The sequence below is a fragment of the Malus sylvestris genome, chromosome 10, assembly GCF_916048215.2.
Source record: "Malus sylvestris chromosome 10, drMalSylv7.2, whole genome shotgun sequence".
NCBI lineage: Eukaryota > Viridiplantae > Streptophyta > Magnoliopsida > Rosales > Rosaceae > Malus > Malus sylvestris.
Genome location: NC_062269.1, coordinates 20,476,906 through 20,500,542, shown reverse-complemented (window position 1 = coordinate 20,500,542; position 23,637 = coordinate 20,476,906). Strand labels below are relative to the sequence as shown.

Sequence of the window (23,637 nt, the reverse complement as noted above, 5' to 3'; positions counted from 1 at the left end):
CTCAGAGACCAAAGTTATGTGTTATGCAAATCTCATATACCACTTTAGCTAAAAAGCCTAAGATTTAATAACATATAGCACTTTACCGTAGTGACACAATGGTAGAAAACAATCAAGCCTATATACTCTAGTAGAGGTTCAATCTCCACTTATTCTTCTTTCTTCTAATAACTAGTGGTCTAACTTACTAACGTTATTGCTTTGCAATACAAAAAATAACAATTACTGTATTAATTTGATTAAAACGTCATTGCTCTTGATTTCCCCCAAATTGGCCAAAAAACAAATAGAAGAATAAATACACCAAAGGGGAAAAATAGAACGTTGAATAACGTCTCTCTCTGGCCGCAAGTTTCAGCCACACTTAGCAGACCACGTAACCACGCCATTTCCCGCGCAAGTTAGCCGCCAACACCTCTCTGCCGCTAAAATACACCCGTACACCTTGTCACCACTTGCTTCTTCACCTCTGATTCTCTGCACAAAGCCTTCGTTCTAAAAAACAATCACTTCTTTTTCTTCTTCTTTCTTTTAGCCATCGGAAGCGAAGTGAAATGAGATTATTTTTTCATTGAGAATGGCGTCTATTCAAATGTTGAAGTCCCCTCTCTCTTCAATCCCAGTTTCCCAGTCGAATTTTCCCGGAAAATCCAGCCGGGTTTTCTCGGAAAATCAGTCCAGGAAATGTTTAATCAGGTTGTCAGGATACAGGGGGTCTGGATATCTATTGAGAGATAGGAGGAGATTTGGGGTCTGCTGCAAAGCTCAAGAATCTGACAGCAAAAGCAATGGTGGGCTCTTCAAAATTCTTTTTTTTTTTTTTCTTTTTTTTTTTTTTTTTTGCTTTTAAATTATTTTCTGGTTCTTATTTAGCATGTGAAAGTTGGGGTTTGTTGACATTTTGGGGAGTTGTTCTGATACAAGCGATATTCTACTTTAAGCTAATCTAACCTGCGAGGAGGGAGATTCGAACTCGGTTGCATACAAAGGAGTTGTGTTTGAAATATGGGTTTCTTTGTTTTGTATGAAGAAGTTCATATTGTCTATGTTTTTAATGTTTATAAGTGAAAAACTAATGGTCACTTTAATTTTACTTAGGAAAAGGTCGGTTAATTACTGGGTAGTTAAAACTGGGAAACTAATTCTGGTAAATTAAGCACAAAGATTGAATTTGTATGGTATTTCTGAGGAGATAACTACAACTTAAAGGGAATGGTTGCAACTTGCATCTATATGTTGCTGAGTTTGAAGTGTACGTTTCAGGTGAAGAGCCGCCTGAGTCGCTGTTTATGAAGGAATTAAGGAGGAGGGGTATGAATCCCACTTCTTTGCTTGAGGAAAGAGAGAGGACCGAGTACGGAATGAATGATGAGATGAGGAATGAAGATAGAGGTTTCTCAGCTAGAAATGCTGTCTCAACCGAAATTGAGAAAAGCCTAGCAAATCAAAGGGAGCGGTCCATGCAATTGAACAGCGAAGGCCTCGAGGTTGAATCACTTTTATTTCGTTACTGGTTTTGTTTCTTGTAATTTTCTATGGAAGTGGCTGTTTTAGGTGATTGTAAAATCAATCTAATGTGAAACTTTGGCCTCGAGATGAGTTGCACCAAGTGTCAAAACTACGTATTTAGCTTCAGCACAATTCACCTCCCTAATTTATTGAAATGGTCTTGCTTTGTGCATGTGACAATAAACTTGCGAAAAATTTATGTGCATAACTTCTTCATCTGTTTTCAGGGGTTAATCCCTCGGGCCAGACTCTTGCTGACGATTGGAGGGACATTCTTCTTGGGGTTTTGGCCATTGATCCTCATAACTGTAGCACTCTTCTCTGCTCTCTACTTGGTAAACCCTCTTCCTTGGCCTTAAATTCGTTCTTAATTTTAATCTTGCTTGCCATCCAGACATCCGAATGTGTATTATTACAAATGCCAATCCTTCACCTTTAGTAGGCAGTTTGCTTCGTTATTGTTAAATTTTTGTTAGTGTACCATTATTCCCTAAACATAAAGTTGTTAGGATGTGAGGGAGCGTTTCCTTATCACCGAAGAGCTCAACATGTAGAATTCAGTATAGATGGCATTGACAGTTGTAAGGATTCAAACTTAGAATCTTCATTCTGATACTAAGTTAATGTTTTTGTAGTTTACCATTATTCTCAGGAGTTTAAGCTGTTAAGGTGTAGGACAAAAATTATCGTCTGACAAGTTATTCCCCTGTTTGGTATACAAAACACGTTGCTAACTGCTCTTATATAACGTTAAGTTTCTTCAGGGTAGATGCATGTTAGGTGAAATCATTACCTGTGTAAATAGGAACGCATATTTCAACTATGTATATTAATTGAACTTATTCTGATCCTCCAATCTTCTTGGGCAGTACTTTGGATCAACTTTTGTCCACGACGGAAGCAGTTCTCAGATATCACCACTCCAATACATTGATCCGTACGAACTTCTGGAAGATGAAAGGATTTCTCAAATAGCACCGCGTGTAAAGTGAAGCGCAAGTCTTTCACATAACTTAGACTCCAAATACAGGTTTCGGCCAACTAGAGCCTCTTGTTTATTCTTTCTCTGTATAAATCTCAAACTTATAAATAACTTGGTTTTCTTTTTATTTCTGTCTCCAATCTCTATGATCGCATGCGATGCTGTTCTGGTTAATGCCCTTGAACAATGCCTTACATTTTTATGAACGATGGTTTTAATTTATAGTAATTTCCCACTTGAAGTTTCGTTATGAACAACGTATACAAAATAGCCTAAATTTCTGCATGCTGGTGCGGTATGTGAATGCTTGTCCTATGAAAGTAAGAAATCTATTTTGCATGAGCATTTCTTGGGAAAACCTCCGCAAACTGTCACCGGATCGTTTCAAGCACCCGTTAGCGTCAAACTCAGCCACACCGTCGCTCACTCTTCAGCTGGAATTTGAGTCATCTCTGTGAGCGAAGCGACTCGTGTTGAGGTCATTGGCATGGATAGGCATTCCATTGTTTGAACGTTTTGGTCCTTTCTTTCATGTCGAATAAAAAGAACCCTCGTGGACAACAGCACCAAAGGGAGAGGTTATTGTACGAAATTAACATTGGCCGTAGCAAAATATCATATACTAATCCAACTCACAGTGCAGATTAAGTAGGCATGCACAAAACATAGTTTTCAACAGAGCTGAAGCCATTACAACACAAGGTCTAATGGGCAACCCAACAAACGGTAACACTCGGACTACAATAAAAAACGGCAACACTCAGACTAGAACACTAACAAACGATAGAAACTTCAGTTTGAAACGTTTAGTACTCGTCTTCACCATCGTCCTCGCCTTCATCAGCCTCAGCACCAACTTCTTCATAATCCTTCTCAAGGGCAGCAAGATCCTCACGGGCTTCAGAGAACTCTCCTTCCTCCATACCCTCACCCACATACCAGTGCACAAAGGCACGCTTGGCATACATGAGATCAAACTTGTGGTCAATTCTGGAGAACACCTCAGCAACACTGGTCGAGTTGGAGATCATGCACACGGCCCTCTGCACCTTCGCAAGGTCGCCTCCTGGGACAACAGTAGGTGGCTGGTAGTTGATACCGCACTTGAATCCAGTAGGGCACCAGTCCACAAACTGAATGGTACGCTTGGTCTTGATGGTGGCAACAGCAGCATTCACATCCTTGGGTACAACGTCACCACGATACATCAGACAGCAGGCCATGTATTTGCCGTGGCGGGGATCACACTTTGCCATCATGGATGAGGGCTCGAAGGCACTGTTGGTGATTTCAGCCACAGAGAGTTGTTCATGATACGCCTTCTCTGCAGAGATGACCGGTGCATATGAGGAAAGCATAAAGTGGATTCTGGGGTATGGGACCAAGTTGGTCTGGAATTCAGTCACGTCCACATTAAGTGCACCATCGAACCTCAGAGAAGCAGTCAAAGAGGAAATTACCTGAAAACAAATCAGAAACATAATTTAGTAACAATCCACTCCGTACAAATCAATGTGATCTAAGTTGTCTTCAAAATTTTAAACCAGATAGTTGTGTACCTGAGACACAAGGCGGTTGAGGTTGGTGTAGGTGGGTCGCTCAATGTCAAGAGAGCGCCTGCAGATATCATAGATAGCCTCGTTGTCAAGGAGCACTGCAACATCAGTGTGTTCCAGGAGGGAGTGGGTTGAGAGGACACTGTTGTAGGGCTCAACCACAGATGTAGAAACCTGTGGAGATGGATACACGGTGAACCCAAGCTTTGACTTCTTTCCATAGTCAACAGAGAGACGCTCCAAAAGAAGGGACCCAAGACCAGAGCCAGTTCCTCCACCAACAGCATTGAAAACAAGGAACCCTTGAAGCCCAGTGCAGTTGTCAGCAAGTTTACGGATGCGGTCCAAGCAGAGATCAACAATCTCCTTGCCGATGGTGTAGTGACCACGGGCAAAGTTGTTGGCAGCATCTTCCTTGCCACTAATGAGTTGCTCAGGGTGGAAGAGCTGGCGGTAAGTTCCGGTCCTCACTTCATCAATGACAGTGGGCTCAAGATCAACAAACACAGCGCGAGGCACATGCTTTCCAGCTCCAGTTTCACTAAAGAAGGTGTTGAAGGCATCATCACCTCCACCGACGGTCTTGTCACTAGGCATTTGGCCATCAGGCTGTACAAGAACACAGAAAATTAGCAACTAATCCACAAATCAAGTAAAAAAACACAATAAAATTCCAAATTCCATGGAGTTACTATCTTTAAATGCTAATGAGTTACTGTCAATTATAAATTAACAAACAGCTCAATAACAAATTCAAAGCATCCACATGAACTCGTAACAAATTTTCAAAACAAGAACCACCAAAGCAAAGCATTGTGAAAAGAATTAACCTATCCCATCCAAAAATGATCAGCAAGACACAAGAAGAAGAAAAAAGCTGACAAAGTGAAAAGGATGGGGGTAGATTAATTTGAGGAACCTGTTCATCCCAATAGCACTCAAACCACTGCTAACGGGGCAGACGTAAAGTCCCAAATTACAAAGCCAGATGAGACAATATTTCAAAATCATAAATGGTAATCAATCCAGTCTGTTTTTCAATTAAAAACTGTTTTTCAATTAAAAAAAAATTTAAATGGTGAAGAAAACGAAGAAACATAACAAAGATTTTAAATCTCAGACATCCAAGTAAGGATAAAAGCAGCATAAGCTGTCAAACCCGGCGACGGGCAAAAGCTCTTAGGCGGCCACCGAGAATATGCTTGCTCTTTGGATACGATTTCACCATCACATTACAATAAGAGCACAAAATATGGGAAATAACATAAAAATATACAATCTGAGGAACAAAATCGGTTCAATTAAACCCAAACTCCGAATTTTTCAGAATATGCCATTTGTCTGTCAAAAACAACAGCACTGAATCATAGATCCAAGGAAAATCATATGATTTGACAACACTAATTTCGCATACAAATCAAAATCCACATTTCTAGGTGCATCGATTCTCATAAAACAAAGATCTGATTGGTAACTGAGTCAAATGCAGATAAAAACACAGATCCAATACAAATCAAGAAGAATCGCAGCGTAATAGTCACAGATCTATCAGAAACCGAACAAATCACAGATCTGAAATGCCAATGTGCATACGAACGAAATTGATAGATAAATGTAGAGAGCGAGGATACCTGGATGCCATGCTCAAGGCAGTAAAGCTCCCAGCAGGCATTGCCGACCTGGATACCAGCCTGGCCGATGTGGATCGAAATGCACTCCCTCATCTTTGTCGACCGAAACCGCGTTACGAAACCGAAGAGCGAGAGGCTGTAACAAACAAGAAGAAGAGCCGAAAGCGTTTATTAAGACGCCCTCTGTGAAACCCTCTGTTTCTGATGAGATCTGATGGGGGGATTTCGGGGAGGTATTTATAGGCGGAAATGCGAGGGAGGAGATGCAAAATTTAACCAGGGGTGGTTGGGGAGGGAACGGACGGCCAGGATTTAGTGGTGGGCTGTCTTTTATGTGGTGCTGGTCTGGCTTAACCACCTCCTCCTGAGCATTCCCTAGGATCCTAGGGATCCCGCAATCATGTCCGTTTATCGTATATCGTACGGTCAAAAATTATTTAAAATTTAAATTTTAAAATTTAAATATGAATAATACCTAACGAAAACTGACTGTACGATATAAAATGAACGGATATGATTGCGGGATCCCTAGGATCCCTAAGGAAATGTTCAGGAGAGAATCCTGGTTCTCTTCTAACGCGGTTGGCTTTTCTATCTTATTTTTTGGATATTTAAAGGCTTAAATGCCAAGATGATCTTTTGAGTTTTACATGTTGGGTCAATTTAATTCTCTTATTTTCGATTTGGCCGATTTGGTCTATGCATTTTTAACAATTAGCCAATTTGGTCAATTTGGTTAATGTAATGTTTAATATTTTATTTTAAATTATTAAAAACTCTAGTTATTTAAGAAATATGAGAAGCTCAATGTAAAATTTAAGAATAAATAAATAAAAATATAAGTTCCGATTAAAAACTGAAGGTAACATCTCTAACCACGAATGTGGAGTGGGGAATGGAGATCCACAAAGAAGGAGAAGAGGTGCAAATCAATTCTACGAAGGTGGTGGAAGCGAAGATGACTCAGACTGGGGTCGTATAGGTTGGCGTAGGGGAGCAGAAGGTGGAGAGCAACACAACGTCGACGTATCGCTGGAGAAATGAAGCAGATTCGCTGGCAGATGGGAGACCGTGGGGTGAATAAATCACTTCTCATATCATTTCTATTAACAACCAAGGTGCTTGGATATCAAAGTCTTCTGATATGAAAAGGTTGGCTGTGGAGTAGTTTCAAACTTTTTTTTTCGCATGGCCATAAGTCTTAAGCAAATGGATTCTCTTCCTAATGTTTTTCCTGATATGCATGATGCTGACCTTGAAGCTCTCAAAAGCCTCTTTAATATTGGAGGCCTTAAAGCTCTAAATATTGACGGTTTTCATGCTTGCTTTTATCAAGGTCAGTGGAATATATGTGCTAATGGTATTTTTGAAATTGTATGAAATGTTGTTCGCTTAGGTATTGTTTGGTACGTGGGACGGGACGGAATGGAGTGGGACGAGGCGTTCCATCTCACGTTTGCTGCGCCTAAAACAGGTGGAACGCGCTGTTTCACGGGACAAATTTTGGGTGAATTTTCGTTCCGCCTCACCCTCCTGGAACGACTCGTTCCACATCCATGGAACACAAAATTATAACCTCTCCGTCTCCTTCTTCTTCCTCCTTGTTTCCATCCGAGGGCATCTTTGCTCCCTATCCGTTCCGTTTCGTCCTGTCCGGTCCCATGGTCCCATTTTGTTCTGTCCTATCCCGTCTGCATACCAAACGAAAGGAGATTGCCTGCGGGGCTAAACAGTTTCTGATAACATTGGTCCCTAAAATTGACAATCCTCAAAAGATGTTGAATTTTAGGCCTATCATTCTTTATTGCACTCTTTATAAAGTGATCTCTAAAATCATTGTTGCTAGAATTAGACCTCTCTTACCTCATCTGATTAGTCCTAATCAGGCTAGTTTTGTTCCTGCTAGACAAATTTCTAACAATATTCTCATTGCTCAAGAAATTCTTCACAAGTTTAGAATGTCGAAAGGCCGAAAAGGATTTTTAGCCTAGAAAATCAATATGTCTAAGGTGTATGACATACTAAATTGCGAGTTTATTGAGTATGTGCTGAATGTGGTTGGTTTTCCTTCGAGTTTGGTTCAACTTATGATTGAATGTGTATCCACTAGTAGGTACCAAATTTGTTTTAATGGTGAATTAAGAGATGGTTTTATTCCTCAAAATGGTATTCGGCAAGGGATCCTTTGTTTGTTCTATGTATAGAGGAACTCTCTCATATAATTTATACAACTGTGAATAGAGGAAGGTAGAAACCTGTTAAGGCTTCTCAATCTGGACCTGAGGTCTCTCATCTCTTTTTACCGATAATTCAATTATATTCTCTTTTTAAGTAATGGTTGGTGGGGATCTTGATAAGCTCAGAGACGTGTTGCCAGAGGATACGGTTCAAAATGTCATGTGTCAGCCTGATGGTACTACTGGTGCAAGAAATTATTTGGTTTACAACTTGGGGCCAATTCTAGTCGAATTGGGGCTGGTGGCGTACTAAAAGATCATAATGGCGATCGGTTAAGAGGCTTTGCTGTAAATTTGGGACAATGGCAGGTTTGTGATGCTGGATTATAGAGTTTATAATTTGGTTTACAACTTGCTTTTGATAAGGGTGCTACTGATCTTCGAGATGGATTCCTAGGCTATTGTTATGTTGTTGAAGCGAATTGATAATTTCCTTCCTTTGGGACACATTTATGCATAGCTACAGATTAATGATGACACAATTAAGGAGGTGTGAGTTGAGACACATTTATACAGAAAATAATATCGTGGCTGATCAGTTGGCTAAGTGAAGTTTAATGTAGATATTTGTGTTCTTTATTTGATGGGTCTCCCGTTTGGATTAGACCAGCTCTCATAAATGATGCCGCTGGAGTCCCTCCAACTCGTTTTGCTGTTGTTTTGTAGTTTTCTCCTTGGGTTGTACACTTGTACTCCCCGTTGTTTTGGGTTGTACACTTGTACTCCCCGTTTTTAAAAAAATAAAAAATAAAATAAAATAATGACCCTCCACTTGTAGACGGAGAGTTTTTAAATTCAACTTTTTTAGATGCCAACTTTGATATTAAATTTATTACGGTTGGTTTATTAGGTGGTTTGTAAATATATCATTTTAATAAATAAATAAATAACCCTAAACTTCTTATCGTCACGGTGACGATGACTCCCTTCCCTCCTTTTACAAGCCATGTATGTTCAAGCTCTATCAACGAGCTCATATTAATTTGTTGCATAATTCATCATTTGGTTGTAACCACTGCTTAAAATATCAATATGCCAATATATTGAAATATATCAATATCAGTTGACTTTGACGGAAATTATGAAAATTTGCAATGGAGCGAGCATATCAACTCATTCAGATTTAATCGAAATTAGAGAAAATTTTCACACAAAAAAAAAAAGAAAAAAGAAAATTCAAAAGTTCAAAATCTGCAATGGGTTCCTGCAAAATTTTTGTACTGAATCAGTAAACATGGTCGATATTCATTGATTACCACCCACAAGAAACTACTTTTGCTCCTCCTCAAGCCCCAAGCCAGCTCCTGCATTTGTTCACCTTCGAGTTCAGCTACGCTGCCAAACGATACATAAGCAACTGAACCTTTTGGCCTCTCGTGTCATCTTCGAGTCGCTTGTTCAAGTAGTTGGACAGTATAGTTGGTCCAAAGGTCCTCAATCGGCAAAGCTAGTTCAAATTTAGTCCCAGTTCACAACATTTGGGTCCTTTCTTTCTCCGATGTCGAATAAAAAGAACCCTTGTGGAACCAAAAAATTTCCAGCAGAGTTTACTTGACTAAGATCCGACAACAGAACCAAAGGTTAAATCTTAAACGACACAATACAAGGGGGAAATTATTGTAAGAAATTAACATTGGCAACTCGCATTGCAAATCAAGTAGGCAAAAACAAAACGTAGTTTTCAACAGAGCTGAAGCCATTAAAACACAAGGTCTTCTGGGCAAACCAACAAACGATACACAAGACTAGAAAAATGACAAACCATAGAAACTTCAATTCAAGACGTTTAGTACTCGTCTTCTCCATCATCCTCACCTTCAGCAGACTCGGCACCAACTTCTTCATAATCCTTCTCAAGGGCAGCAAGATCCTCACGGGCTTCAGAGAACTCTCCTTCCTCCATACCCTCACCCACATACCAGTGCACAAAGGCACGCTTGGCATACATGAGATCAAACTTGTGGTCAATTCTAGAGAACACCTCAGCAACACTGGTCGAGTTAGAGATCATGCACACAGCCCTCTGCACCTTGGCAAGGTCGCCTCCTGGGACAACAGTAGGTGGCTGGTAGTTGATGCCGCACTTGAATCCAGTAGGACACCAGTCCACAAACTGAATGGTGCGCTTGGTCTTGATGGTGGCAACAGCGGCATTCACATCCTTGGGTACAACGTCACCACGGTACATCAGACAGCAGGCCATATATTTGCCGTGGCGGGGGTCACACTTTGCCATCATGGATGAGGGCTCGAAGGCACTGTTGGTGATTTCAGCCACAGAGAGTTGTTCATGGTACGCCTTCTCCGCAGAGATGACTGGTGCATATGAGGAAAGCATAAAGTGGATTCTGGGGTATGGGACCAAGTTGGTCTGGAATTCAGTCACGTCCACATTAAGGGCACCATCAAACCTCAGAGAAGCAGTCAAAGAGGAAATGACCTGAAAACAAAACAGAAACGAAATTTAGTAACAATCCACTTTGTACAAATCAAAGTGATCTAAATTCTGTCTTCGAACTTTTAAACCAGATAGTTGTGTACCTGAGACACAAGGCGGTTGAGGTTGGTGTAGGTGGGTCGCTCAATGTCAAGAGAGCGCCTGCAGATATCATAGATAGCCTCGTTGTCAAGGAGAACAGCAACATCGGTGTGTTCCAGGAGGGAGTGGGTTGAGAGGACACTGTTGTAGGGCTCAACCACAGATGTAGAAACCTGTGGAGATGGATACACAGTGAAACCAAGCTTTGACTTCTTTCCATAGTCAACAGAGAGACGCTCCAAAAGAAGGGACCCAAGACCAGAGCCGGTTCCTCCACCAACAGCATTGAAAACAAGGAACCCTTGAAGCCCAGTGCAGTTGTCAGCAAGTTTACGGATGCGGTCCAAGCAGAGATCAACAATCTCCTTGCCAATGGTGTAATGACCACGGGCAAAGTTGTTGGCAGCATCTTCCTTGCCACTAATAAGTTGCTCAGGGTGGAAGAGCTGGCGGTAAGTTCCAGTCCTCACTTCATCAATAACAGTGGGCTCAAGATCAACAAAAATAGCGCGAGGCACATGCTTGCCAGCTCCAGTTTCACTGAAGAAGGTGTTGAAGGCATCATCACCTCCACCGATGGTCTTGTCACTAGGCATTTGGCCATCAGGCTGTAAAAGAACACAGAAAATTAACAAACAGCTGAATAACAAATTCAAAGCATTCACATCGACTCGTAACAAATTTTCAAAACAAAGCGCTGTTAAAAGAATTAACCTATTCCATCCAAAAATGATCAGCAAGACACAAGAAGTAAAAAAGCTGACAAAGTGAATAGGATGGACGTAGATTAATTTGAGGGACTTGTTCATCCCAATAGCACTCAAACCACTGCTAACGGGCAGACGTAAAGTCCCAATTACAAAACCAAATGAGACAATATTTCAAAACAATAAATGGCAATCAATCCATTGACGATTTCACCATCACATTTCAATAAAGTATTGAAAATAAAAAAATCGGTTGAATTAAAAAATAATTACAACTCAAACTCCGAATTTTCAGAATATGCAATTTTTCGGTCAATAAAAACAGCACTGAATCATAGATCCAAGGAAAATCAAATGATTTGACAACACCAATAACATTGATTTTCGCATACAAATCAAAATTAACATTTCTGGGTGTATACGATGGTCAGAAAACACGAATCTGATCGATAACTGAGTCAAATGCAGATAAAATCACAAAGAATCAGTGCGCAATAGTCACATATCTATCCGATACCGAACAAATCACAAATCGAAAATGCAAACGTGCATACGAAAAAAATCGATAGATAAATGTAGAGAGAGAGAGAGAGAGAGAGAGAAAGAGGATACCTGAATGCCATGCTCAAGACAGTAAAGCTCCCAGCAGGCATTGCCGACCTGGATCCCAGCCTGACCGATGTGGATCGAAATGCACTCCCTCATCTTTGCCGATCGAAACCGCGAAACGAAACCGAAGAAATCAAAGAAAGAGAGGCTCTCACAAACAAGAAGAAGAGTCGAAAGCGTTTATTAAGACGCCCTCTGAAACCCCCTCTGTTTTCTGATGAGATCTGATGGGGGGATTTGGGGGAGGTATTTATACGTGGAAATGCCAAGGAGGAGACGGGGAGATAAGAAATTTAACCAGAGGTGGGGTAAGGGTTGCTTACGATTGGGGAGGGAACGGACGGCCATGATTGAGTGGTTGGCTGTCTTTGATGTGGTGCTAGTCTGGCTTAACCACCCTCTTTTAACCGCGGTTGGCTTTTCTATCTTATTGTTTAGATTTTTTTTTTTTTGAACAAATGATATTATTTACCGTAAGAGGATGGAAGAGTTGGCTAAACTTCATAATAGACTAGCAATAATGCGGTTCAAATTCGTGTTTTGTAAGAATCGAACCTAAAACCTCTCACTTTATAAGAAGAATATCACTAAACTGTAATACTAAGTGACTTTTTTTTTAGGTAAATTACATAATAGCCCCTCAAGTTTGAGGTCTATTACAACCTCATACAACATCTTTAAAACATTTCACTTTCATACCTCACGTACTAATTTATTTCAAAATAATACATCCGTTACATTTTCTATCCATTAATCCATTAGTGCTGATGTGGCTGCCAACGTGGCAAAAAAATAATTTTTTAATTAAAAAAACCACCTGAATCTTAAAAAAAAAAAACTGAAACCCACCTCCCGCAAACAAACCCAGAAACCTCACCCTTCCCCCCGCCCCAACCCACATCCCTCTCCTCCATTCTCTTCACCTCTCCTCTCATAAAAAAAACCCAGCAAACCCCCACCCCACCGCCACGTTCCCCGATCCCCTTCTCCTCTTCACCCCCACCCCCTTTCTCCCTTCTCTCATCTGCAACCCCACCCACCCTTAGCAAACCTAATTCCATTTTCAGACCACCACCAACCAACCACCGAAAAATTTCAAAATTTGAAAGGACAAAATTAAATACATACCTCGTTGTTAGAGTCGACTGATGAGCAAGGTTCGAGATGCAAAGAGGAGAAAATGGTGGGTGAAGGGATAAAGGGGGTAGGGGTCGAGTTCTGGGTGAGGGGGTGGTGGGCGCAGGAGGAGGGGGCGAGGGGAGGGTGAGGTGCGTCGGGCGTGAGCGGGAAGGGGGGCCGAATGAGGGTGGCGGGTTCTGGCTGAGGTGGGTTTGGAAGGCGGGGTAAGGTCTCTGTTAGTTAGGTGGGTGGGGGTGTGGGTGGGAGTGGGGGAAAACGGAACGGATTTAGGTTGTGGGGTGGGGAAAAGGGATCTGGGTTTTTGGGGGGTTGCGGGGAGATGGGATGGGTTTAAGTTTTTTTTTTTTTTTTTAAATGAGAAAATTTAGGTTTTAAAAAAATATATATTATTTTTGTCATGTGGCACACATTTGGAAGCCACGTCAGCACTTAACAGATCAATGGATGGAAAATGTAACAGATGTATTATATTGAAATAAAATAGTACATGAGGTATGAAAGTGAAATGTTTTAAAGATATTGTATGGAGTTGTAATAGATCTCAAACCTGAGGGGCTACTATGTAATTTACCCTATTTTTTTAGTTTTTTTAAATTAAATTTTGCCCCTGAAGAGAGTTTATTGTGGAAATTGGACCAGATCAACGACTCCTATGGTCCGTGAATTTTCAAAGGTAAAAATCCCCTACATTCTTTTCTCTTTTCTAGATTTATTGTTTTTATTTGAATTCACGAAAGAATTGAACTATGAGAACTCCATTATTTTCTATTTTCTTGTATCGGATTTTCCATCTTCCAATAATTGCTTATGTAAGAAAATATTGGGGCAAAACTTTGATCGGCTCAACTCAACTTTGCTTATACCAATCATTTTAAACTAAAATTGAGTTTTTATGTTTTCATCTAAATAAAACTGCCTGATTTACAGTTCGACTCATACGTATTTGGTTACTAATTGAAGCTTGTGGGTCACAAAAAGTAAGAGAATATATGAAGAAAAAAAGTATTACACGGGAATAAGAAATATATGAACTTGGAAAATTGACGTGGCCCTTGTGCGGCAGCACAGATGGCCTTGCCTTGCCCATAAAACTCGCCCAATTTTATGCGCAAAACTAAAGCAATCCCGGGACCCCAAATCCAACCACCGCAATACAAGTTTGTGTCACTGACAACTATGGATTACCTTTACCCTTGGGATTGTAATTATAGTGGCATATATCATTGGAAAACGATTTCCGTAAATTTTTCTACTTCTACGTGCTTGTGTTTATATTTATTTTTGTTCATAGTAAAAAATAAAAAGGAATGCGTAGGGAGACAAAAAAAAAGGTCTCATAAGCTTTTAAAACTACATACTAAAATTTCATATCGATCCGACGGTTGATTTTTACCAATCGCAAACTTAGATGGTGTTCCACAATGAAACTATGTTAAACGACGGAATTTCGCTAAACGGATGCCAAAAATGGAATCAAGGTATCGAAATTAGCCAAGGACAACATTTTAGATTTTTCGGCATCAGGCCGCCACCTCGCACCGCCGTCGCCTGGCAACTTGTCGCTGTGCGCCACCATACACGTGGCTTGGGCTCGTTGGAATATTCCTTTTGTGGATAGAATTTCGTTAAAACTAACGAAATATTTGAGGAGTATACCTAACTGGTTTTCTGGAGAATTTTCAAATCATCATATCTTCTTTATTTTTCAACCAAATATGAAATTTCATCCACACACATGAGGAATCGATTTATACATGTTTAAAGTCTAAAAGATGGCTGGAATATGTATGATATTGATGAGAAACTCTCGGCCCGTTTTGAAGCTCATTGTTCCTTGATTTTTCTTTAGTGTTTCTCAAAACAAAACCCATGGCTGGGTTCGAAAGGACGTGAGGAATAAGAATATTGTAATCTGATGGTTGTTAATTAAAATAGAGAGAATTGAATTGAGGAGGAATCAGAATCAGATTCTTATATAAGCTATCTACTAAACTGTCAGAAATCAGAATATAAATAATGAAATCGGTATTAAAACTAGTTTAATTTCTAAACCGCCCAGGTCCTAAAGAAATTCATTTATGGGCTAGTTAATAAATTTTAATTTTCAAAGCAACATAAACGTAGACTTAATTTTATATAAATTTTTTTTTAACTAAATAAATAAGTTGGTAAATAAATAAATAAACAAATAAGATAAAGTATAGAAAGAAAGAAGGGAAGGAAGAAAGAAAAAAATCCAGGCCATCACCTTGAACGAGAACAAACAATTACATATTTTTCCATCATGAATAGGTGGCTGCGGTGCTGGGCATTTGTAGGAGTTATAAGGGTGGCCGCGATGGTCAGGGAAAGGTAGGAGTGTCTCTCGGCTGGCGTGGTGTAGGCTCTGTTATAGCAACTCCTCCCATTGAGTCATCCTCCTTGGCAATCCACTATTGAATCCATTATTGAATCCACCTTATTGAACAGTAACTGCCTTTAATGAACAGTAACTGCCCTTAATAAACAGTAATTGTCATTTGCATCTCCACCCTTGGAGCCCTCTCCCTGGCAATAGACAATAAAATATTAGTTTTTTTTGTTTGTTTAAATAATACAAAATAAAATTACTTGTAATTTCGGATAAGATTTTTTAAATCGTTCTCGTTGAATTTCGATAAGATTTTTATCCAATGTCATCGTGCCACGTGTCGTTATCTTTTGAGAATCTTGTCTAAAGATTTCGATCAGATTTTAACTCGTTCAAAATTGCGTCACGTGACATTATCTGAAAAGATAATTATTAGAGATCGATTTCGATAAGATTTTTATCCAATACGATCGTGCCACGTGTCATTATCTTTTCAGAATCTTTGAGTATAGATTTCGATCAAATTTTTAACGAATGACGGCATGCCACGTGGCCTTATCTACAATCCAATCCTTTCTGAATTGTCCATATAATCCACCATCCATCCTTACAAATCTCACACCAATTTTCTCAACATCTCTATCTTATTATTCATAGTTTCTGCTTCTTCTTCACCATCCATCCTTACAATGTCTTCTTCTTCATCAAGGATGATGTGGGAAATCGATCAGCAAGAGGAAGAATTGTTTAACCAATCTGAAGGAATGTTCAACCTTCAGATAGCCGAAAATGAGATGGAAGAGGATGAGGAACGTAGAAGGAGAGATGACGAAACAAGAATGGCCAGAGCCTCACATTCTCATCGAGTCATCCAGACTGTTGCTCAGATATGCAGGCACAACCGTTCAAGAAACATTGATAGAAGCAGGCAACGACGGGGTGAAGAGCTGTTGGACATTTACTTTGTCCATAACAGTGCATTTCCTGATACGTACTTCAGACGTCGTTTTAGAATGGAACGACATTTGTTCAACAGAATCATGACTGATGTTTGCAACCATGATTCTTACTTTGTGCAAAAGAAGGATGCTTGTGGTGTTATGGGTCTCATACCTCAGTAAAAATCACTGCTGCGTTGCGGATGCTTGCGTATGGAGCATCTGTAGACCAAGTGGATGAGATAACGAGGATGGGAAAATCAACCATTCTTGAGGCCATGATGAGGTTTTGCGGAGCAATCGAATCTTTGTACACCGCAGAGTACCTCTGAAAACCTACTCACATGGACTTGCAAAGGCTTCTGAAGAAGGGCGAGATGCGAGGTTTTCCTGGGATGATAGGAAGCATCGATTGTATGCACTGGACGTGGAAAAATTGTCCAAGTGCATGGCAAGGCGCATATGGGGACAGAAAAGGAGCAAAATCTATCATTTTGGAGGCAGTGGCATCTTTTGATACATGGATATGGCACGCCTTTTTCGGGGTTCCAGGGGCACAAAATGATCTTAACGTCCTTGCCCAATCCCCAGTGTTCAACGACGTCCTGCAAGGAAAGGCACAAAAGTCACGTACGTCGTCAACGGACGTAGGTACGATGGGCCATACTACCTAGCTGACAGCATTTACCCACGGTGGGAAACATTTGTCAAAACAGTGCCGCGTCCACGAAGTGCAAAGGAAAAACACTTTGCAAGTTGTCAAGAGGGGTGCAGGAAGGATATGGAGTGTTGTTTTGGTATCCTTCAAGCTCGTTGGGCGATTGTCAAGGGTGTTGCCAGAATGTTCGATGTAGAGTCACTTTGATCCATCATGATGACGTACGTCATTCTTCACAACATGATTGTGGAAGATGAGTTCGATTATGATGCGGTTGATGAATATGAGCCAGAGCCAGACACGATGAACAATTCAAGAACACGGATATATTGTGCGCATGATGCCACCAAAGAACCCGTGCAACACGAGCCATTAGAAAGGGATGGAAGTTACAATGAAAGGGTCATTCAACGATATACTGCACTTCAAAGGTCATCTATGCATAATGATCGGCAAATTGACTTGATAAAGCACCAATGGGCATTGAAACAAGCTGAAGATACTTAAGTTTATTTAGTATGTTTGTTTGTATTTGGTGTGTTTATTTAATTTTATTTGGTGTGTTTTTTGTAGTGAGTTTTTTATTATTTGCTATGTTTATGTAATTTTATTTGGTGTGAATTATTTGGTATGTTTATTTAATTTTATTTGGTGTGCTTATGTAATTCCATTTGGTGAGTTTTTTAGTTTTATTTGTTGTGTTTTATAATTTCATTATACGTGAACAATTTGATGAATAAAGATTCTATTATTAGGATAAATATATTACAAAATTAAATAAATGTACTCTTACTTTAAATTAAGTACTAACTTCAATAAATTGGAAACAACATAAATAATAAATTACAACCCAAAGTGATTGGAAAACTATGGGCTCCGATTACAAAAAGTACCATATTCATCATCACTTAACCAATCTGTGGTGCTAGGATCATCTTGTCTTGTTGTGCTAGGACCATCTTGTCTTGATCTTGCTTCTCTTGCACGCCTCCTTTGCACCACATTCGCTTTCTCCGACTACCAAAAATATTTAGAATTTGGAGACATCCCTTCTAAACGTGTGTTCATAATGTCACGATCTCGTTGTGCAATTCTTTCTTCTCTAAGCAACTCCCTTTCTTGCCTAAGTAGCTCTCTTTCCCTCTGTTCAGTTTGAAATGCTTGTTGAATAGCTGCAGTTTTTGCCTCATCTTTAGCCTTTTCAGCCTCATATTTCGCCAATTCCCGCACCAACGTCAATTCACCTTGATGAGCAAGTTCTTGCATGTACTTTCCATAATCATTCTTGGAAGCACTCCATTTCCTCTTTGAAGCCTTCTTACCTTGAGGCCTAATTGGATAACGGGTCGACCTCGACGCTTGTTCAAGAATGGGCGTTTCAGACACTTCTTCTCCTTTTTCTTCATCAACATGGGAGCCATGATCGGGTGTAGAGTGTGCATGGGTGCTGTGTAGAGGAGTGTTGTTCATGCATACTTCTGGACCAACAGGCACAACTTTGAATTTAGGACAATCTTTAACAATATTCCAACATTCCCACCGGTTGAATGATTTGTTTCTTGATTTGATTTTGGCAGCATACCATGCTTGTGCTTGAAGTTGTTACAAATGAATAATAATGAAATTATTAGGTAACACATAAATAATACAAACAAATAATAATAATGAAATTATTAGGTAACAAATAAATAATACAAACAAATAATAATAATCAAATTATTAGGTAACAAATAAATAATACAAACAAATAATAATAATCAAATTATTAGGTAACAAATAAATAATACAAACAAGGTAACAAATAAATAATACAAACAAATAATAATAATGAAATTAGGTCACAAATAAATAATACAAACAAATAATACTAATGAAATTATTAGGTAACAAATAAATAATACAAACAAATAATAATAATGAAATTAGGTCACAAATAAATAATACAAACAAATAATACTAATGAAATTAGGTCACAAATAAATAATACAAATGAAATTATTAGGTAACAAATAAATAATACAAACAAATAATACTAATGAAATTAGGTCACAAATAAATAATACAAATGAAATTATTAGGTAACAAATAAATAATACAAACAAATAATACTAATGAAATTATTAGGTAACAAATAAATAATACAAACAAATAATAATAATGAAATTAGGTCACAAATAAATAATACAAACAAATAATAATAATGAAATTAGGTAACAAATAAATAATACAAACAAATAATTATAATCAAATTAGGTAACAAAATAATAATACAAACAAATAATTATAATATATTCTTACCTCATCCGCATAATTTGCCCCACTTCGAACATTACTACTAGCTTGTGTCAAGGCATCTCTCCACGTACTAAAGGAATGGCAAAGTATTTTCCAACGACTAGACATCGATTCTTTGGTTCTTTTTTCCACCTATTTGCTCAAGAAATTTGGTATGAATTAAACTTCACATTTCTCGCAACTGCATTTCATTACCCGTAAGGGAATTATGAGTAACTTCAACCGAGCTAGTGCACAACGCAACATCTTCAAGAAGCGACCAATTCATACCTGCATCAGTAGTCATTCTGTGGAAAAAAATTGGATTAAAACTTTGAGAGAAAGATAGGAATTTGATTGAAAGTGGTTGAGAAAATATGAAAATGTGGTGTAAGGTAGATGGAGAAGAAGTGGTATTTATAGAAAAGTAAAAAAAAAATTTTACAAATTTTTTTTTCAGATTTTTTACAATTTTTTCAGATTTTTTACAATTTTTTTAAATTTTTATTCAAATAATTAATCTCTGCCGTTGGATTTTAAAAAATTTGAATTCCAACACTCCAGATTGTGCCACGTGTCACAACGGTAACTTTTCTTAATTTTAAAACTATTTTTTTTAATTTATAAAGCAGATTAATATCAACCGTTGATCTCAGATCGAACGGTTGATATAAAATCAGCTTTTTTTATTACAGTTGCAAATCGGACGGCTTGTATTAAAGAGCTGTTGGAATCGAACGGACCGTGGAAAGCCACGTGGCTTCCCAATGGTCACTAGGTTTTCTGCCTCGCGCGGTCCCGTGCCCTGAAATCCGGTCAGGCGACGCGCCCTCACTCGCGAGTGAGGGGCACGCGCCTGACACAAAAAAAAATTAAAAAAAAAGGCCGGACCCAGGCCTGACATCATGGGCTTCGGGCCACAGGCCTGTCGATTCCCCACCCCCTCGGCCCTCGGGCTCCCACCCTCACTCGGGCTCTCCAAGGCTAAAGGCCTACCAACCGGCCCTCGGGCCCTTTCCTAGAGCCTATCCCCCGAGCAACCACCATGGGTGGACTTGCTCTTAGGGTAACGGAGGGTAATCTTGGGGTTTAAAAATTCAAGTGAGGGTGTAATTGGCATAAGGTTTCCATTCCGAATTCTTCACATCCTCAGAATTTGGATTACCACTTGTATCTACGGAGATTTTATTTTTAGGAAAACTAATGAAAAATGTTTGAAAACTTTGAGTTTTAATGATAAAGACAAAATAAAAGGTAAAGTGAATAGTAGCAGGTTTGACTTTTTAGTGTAAAAATGTGGTTTTTCATTAAAGTGAACAGTACTGTGGGCTTTTCGTTAAAACTCCCCTTTTTTTTTGTCATACTTGTATCTAGGGAGTTGAATTCCTCCAAAATGAGGAATCCAATTCCAAAATTCATATGGGTCCGACCACATTTTTTATTCCCTAATATTTAGTAAACACAAGAATACTATGGAAATGGAATTCAATTCCTTATTTTTTTATTTCGATTACGGTTACGGTTACGTAAACATGCCCTAAGAGAAACTGAGAGAAAGAGAAACGGAAAAGAAGAGGGTAGAGGTTTCTAGAGAAATGGGGACCTGTCCTTGGGTTCCACGTGGTATACCCACTAACGCCACATGAGCTAAATAAATGGTAAATGACCAAAATACCCTCGGTGATCAAGCTTCATAGACTCTTCGTTACAAATTCAAATTACGTTCCACTTATGCCCACACATTCATATCAACATGTAATATCCAAATATGTCAAGAAATGAGGAAAGGATCAAGTACGACCACGTAGAATTCTGCGTAGCCCAAAATGGCCATTTTCATCAATTAATAAATTTAGATAAAGAAAAATTTACACAATTTAAATGCGTTGTAACAATTATGAGATAAGAAATACAAAATTTAAATAGTAAAATCCAAGGACAATATTTCACATCACCCAACTCAAAAAGACACAGGCTCTACTCCGTTGAGAGTCCGTACAACGACCCTATACTTGGGGATGTTTTTGGTACTTCAGGACTCCATTTTTGGTCATTAGAAGATGCTTAACCATGTATAATGTTTATACAATGGCAGGGACAAGTTTAGAGACAACTCTGGAGAAAACTAATATGTTATATATATAACACTGGAAACATTTGAATTTGTTTGCTAGAATTATTAAGTCCAATGGATTAGTTGTATCATCTTCTAAGATTAAACTGTTTCAGACCATCTCACTGAACAATCCATAAATGAAATTTTAAATGCTGTTAAAAAAGATGAAGAAGGAATCCCAATTTTTGATGAACACATTGGACAAGGCGTCCCTGACGCAATCAACACACTTCTTTTCACAATCATAGAACATTTTATAGGAACACATAGTAATGTCACCTCTAGGATCCATGATCAACTCAGCAATCTGAGATATCCAACTCTAAGCGACTTTAGATAGTATAAAGATGTATTCATGTCTAGAGTCATGCTCAGAGAAGACAGTAATCAACAATTTTGGAAAGAAAAATTTATAAATGGATTACCAAATCTTTTTGCACATAAAATCAGAAACGTTTTAGTAAATGAAGACGGTATCATACCATATCATACCCTTACTTATGGAAATATAATAAATATTATCCAGAATGAAGGATTGAAAATGTGTATCGATATGAAAATTTCAAAACAAGTTAATAAATATAAATCCATTGCTAAGTATGAGTTAGGAACTTCTGTGAACAATATGGATTACCTCCTATTGCTCATTCCAACAAAAAGAAAAGGTCAAATACCTACAATAGGTATCCAACCAAATACTCCAAAAGACATTCTAAATACAACAAATATAAAAACAAGGATTTTCAAAAAAATGAATTTTATGAAAAACCTAAGCATTCAACATGGAAGAAGAAATCTTCCAAGAAATTTCCAAAAGACCAAACCCAGAAGGGCAAATGTTACAAGTGTGGCAAATTTGGCCATTATGCCAACAAATGTAGAGTAAAGAAAACTGTCAATCATTTGAAGATCTCAGAGGAAGAGAAACTTCAGCTAATCCAAGTTTTGGAATTAAAAGACACAGACCATAGTCCATCAGAAGATGATTTGGAATTATCTTATTCTGGTAATAATTCATCGAGCAATAGCTCATCTCCAGATATCAAAATAGGATGTGTAGATTCTTGTTGCAATAACAGAGTCTCAGTCCTTAACAAACAAGAAGAACAAGAAGATTTTCTACTTGAACTAATAAGTAAAGTCGATGACCCAGAACTTAAGTCTTTTTATCTCAAGAAGCTAAAGAAATTAGTTTCTTCTGATGAACCAGGCACTAGTCAAATCCATTATGCTCCAAAAATCTCTCTTAGCATAACCTTGGAAAGGTTTAATAAAACTAAGAAAGAAATTACCATCAAAGATCTCCAGCAAGACTCTGGTGGTAATCCTATTGTGGTGTACCTTAAAAGGATATATGAGTGCTAAAAAAGGGAGACCTAATATGACTGGGTCAGAAATATTTTTTATTAAAACAAATGGGGTTTTGAAACAAATATTGTTTTGGCAAACATGCGCTTTTGGTATTTCATATTTTAAATGCATTGGTGATTGGTTTGCAGCACTAAGTATTTTCGTAGACTTATGAAAATACTTGGTAGGTATTAACCCTTCTTGAATACAATTCAAGTCTGCGCCCAAGTCAATTAAAGCTATGGTTTCTAAATGAAAATCTTCAATTATTATTTTGATTTTAGAATACTATTTTTGGATTCTTATCTTATGTAAAAGACTTAAGACTAGATTCTCAGTAGATTGAGAACCCAAATCTGAACTAGATGAAGAACTTGCAAGCTCTTCTTCACGAGGGTTTACTAACAAATATATATATATATATATATATATATATATATATATATAACGTATTAGTTTTCTAATTGCAAATTAGAGAAAATTGTAGAAATGATGTCTCAACTTTGACCAATTAGAGCAATGATCCTTCAACTAAAATCCATAACCATTGGTCTCTAAACTCATCAAAATGTGCAGATGTGGTCATTTTCATCAACTTCATTAGAATTCTATCAAAATTAGCTATGTTGGAAGGACTATTGCAACAATTTGGTTAAAGTTGAGGAACCATTGCTCTAATTGGGTTAAAAGTTGAGGGATCATTGCTACAATTTTTCTCATTTGGTTTTCCATATTTGCCCCTTAATTCAAACTCACATACATGACACGTGACTCATTTTGACATAAGTTCTAATGGAGTTGACGAAAAAAACCATAACTGAATGTTTTGATAAGTTAATCGATCAATAGTCACAGGTTTTAAGTTGAGAGACTATTATTCCAATTAAATTAAAATTAAAAGACCATTACTAAAAATTTTCTCTGCAAATAATTCTTCTTTTGGAAAATAATATTAGTCAATGGTCATTTGCTAACATTTCGAATTCTACATCATTTCAAGAAAGAAGAAAGGGAGAAATCGTGGCAGGGAGATTTTTGTTT

General features: G+C 38.3%; 3 protein-coding genes and 2 non-coding genes across 6 annotated transcripts; 1 reads left to right on the top strand and 4 right to left on the bottom strand.

Moving 5' to 3' along the window:
• The first annotated feature begins 404 nt into the window (after positions 1-404).
• On the top strand, positions 405-2,618 carry LOC126586967 (uncharacterized). The gene is made up of 4 exons (XM_050251927.1): positions 405-791; positions 1,264-1,487; positions 1,737-1,844; positions 2,379-2,618. Exons 1-4 carry the CDS (start codon positions 578-580, stop codon positions 2,499-2,501), a joined length of 669 nt encoding a protein of 222 aa, XP_050107884.1. The 5' UTR covers positions 405-577; the 3' UTR covers positions 2,502-2,618.
• Positions 2,619-3,089: 471 nt separating this feature from the next.
• LOC126586961 (tubulin alpha chain-like) lies at positions 3,090-5,902 on the bottom strand. The gene is made up of 3 exons (XM_050251918.1): positions 5,679-5,902; positions 4,051-4,656; positions 3,090-3,951 (listed from the first exon to the last, which is right to left on the bottom strand). Exons 1-3 carry the CDS (start codon positions 5,769-5,771, stop codon positions 3,298-3,300), a joined length of 1,353 nt encoding a protein of 450 aa, XP_050107875.1. The 5' UTR covers positions 5,772-5,902; the 3' UTR covers positions 3,090-3,297.
• LOC126586962 (tubulin alpha chain-like) lies at positions 3,090-12,011 on the bottom strand. 2 transcript variants are annotated; one of them, XR_007610940.1, is made up of 4 exons: positions 11,774-12,011; positions 10,457-11,062; positions 9,627-10,355; positions 3,090-3,193 (listed from the first exon to the last, which is right to left on the bottom strand). XR_007610940.1 is itself a non-coding variant. In XM_050251919.1 (3 exons), exons 1-3 carry the CDS (start codon positions 11,864-11,866, stop codon positions 9,702-9,704), a joined length of 1,353 nt encoding a protein of 450 aa, XP_050107876.1. In that variant the 5' UTR covers positions 11,867-12,011; the 3' UTR covers positions 9,530-9,701. The 2 variants fall into 2 exon arrangements, 1 of the variants encoding a protein (XP_050107876.1); XM_050251919.1 differs by lacking the exon at positions 3,090-3,193 and having other exon boundaries at positions 9,530-10,355.
• On the bottom strand, positions 4,876-4,985 carry LOC126588117 (small nucleolar RNA snoR99). Its single transcript, XR_007611340.1, has one exon. It is a non-coding gene; the product is annotated as a small nucleolar RNA snoR99 (small nucleolar RNA).
• Positions 11,167-11,274, bottom strand: LOC126588116 (small nucleolar RNA snoR99). The gene has a single exon (XR_007611339.1). It is a non-coding gene; the product is annotated as a small nucleolar RNA snoR99 (small nucleolar RNA).
• Positions 12,012-23,637: the final 11,626 nt, after the last annotated feature.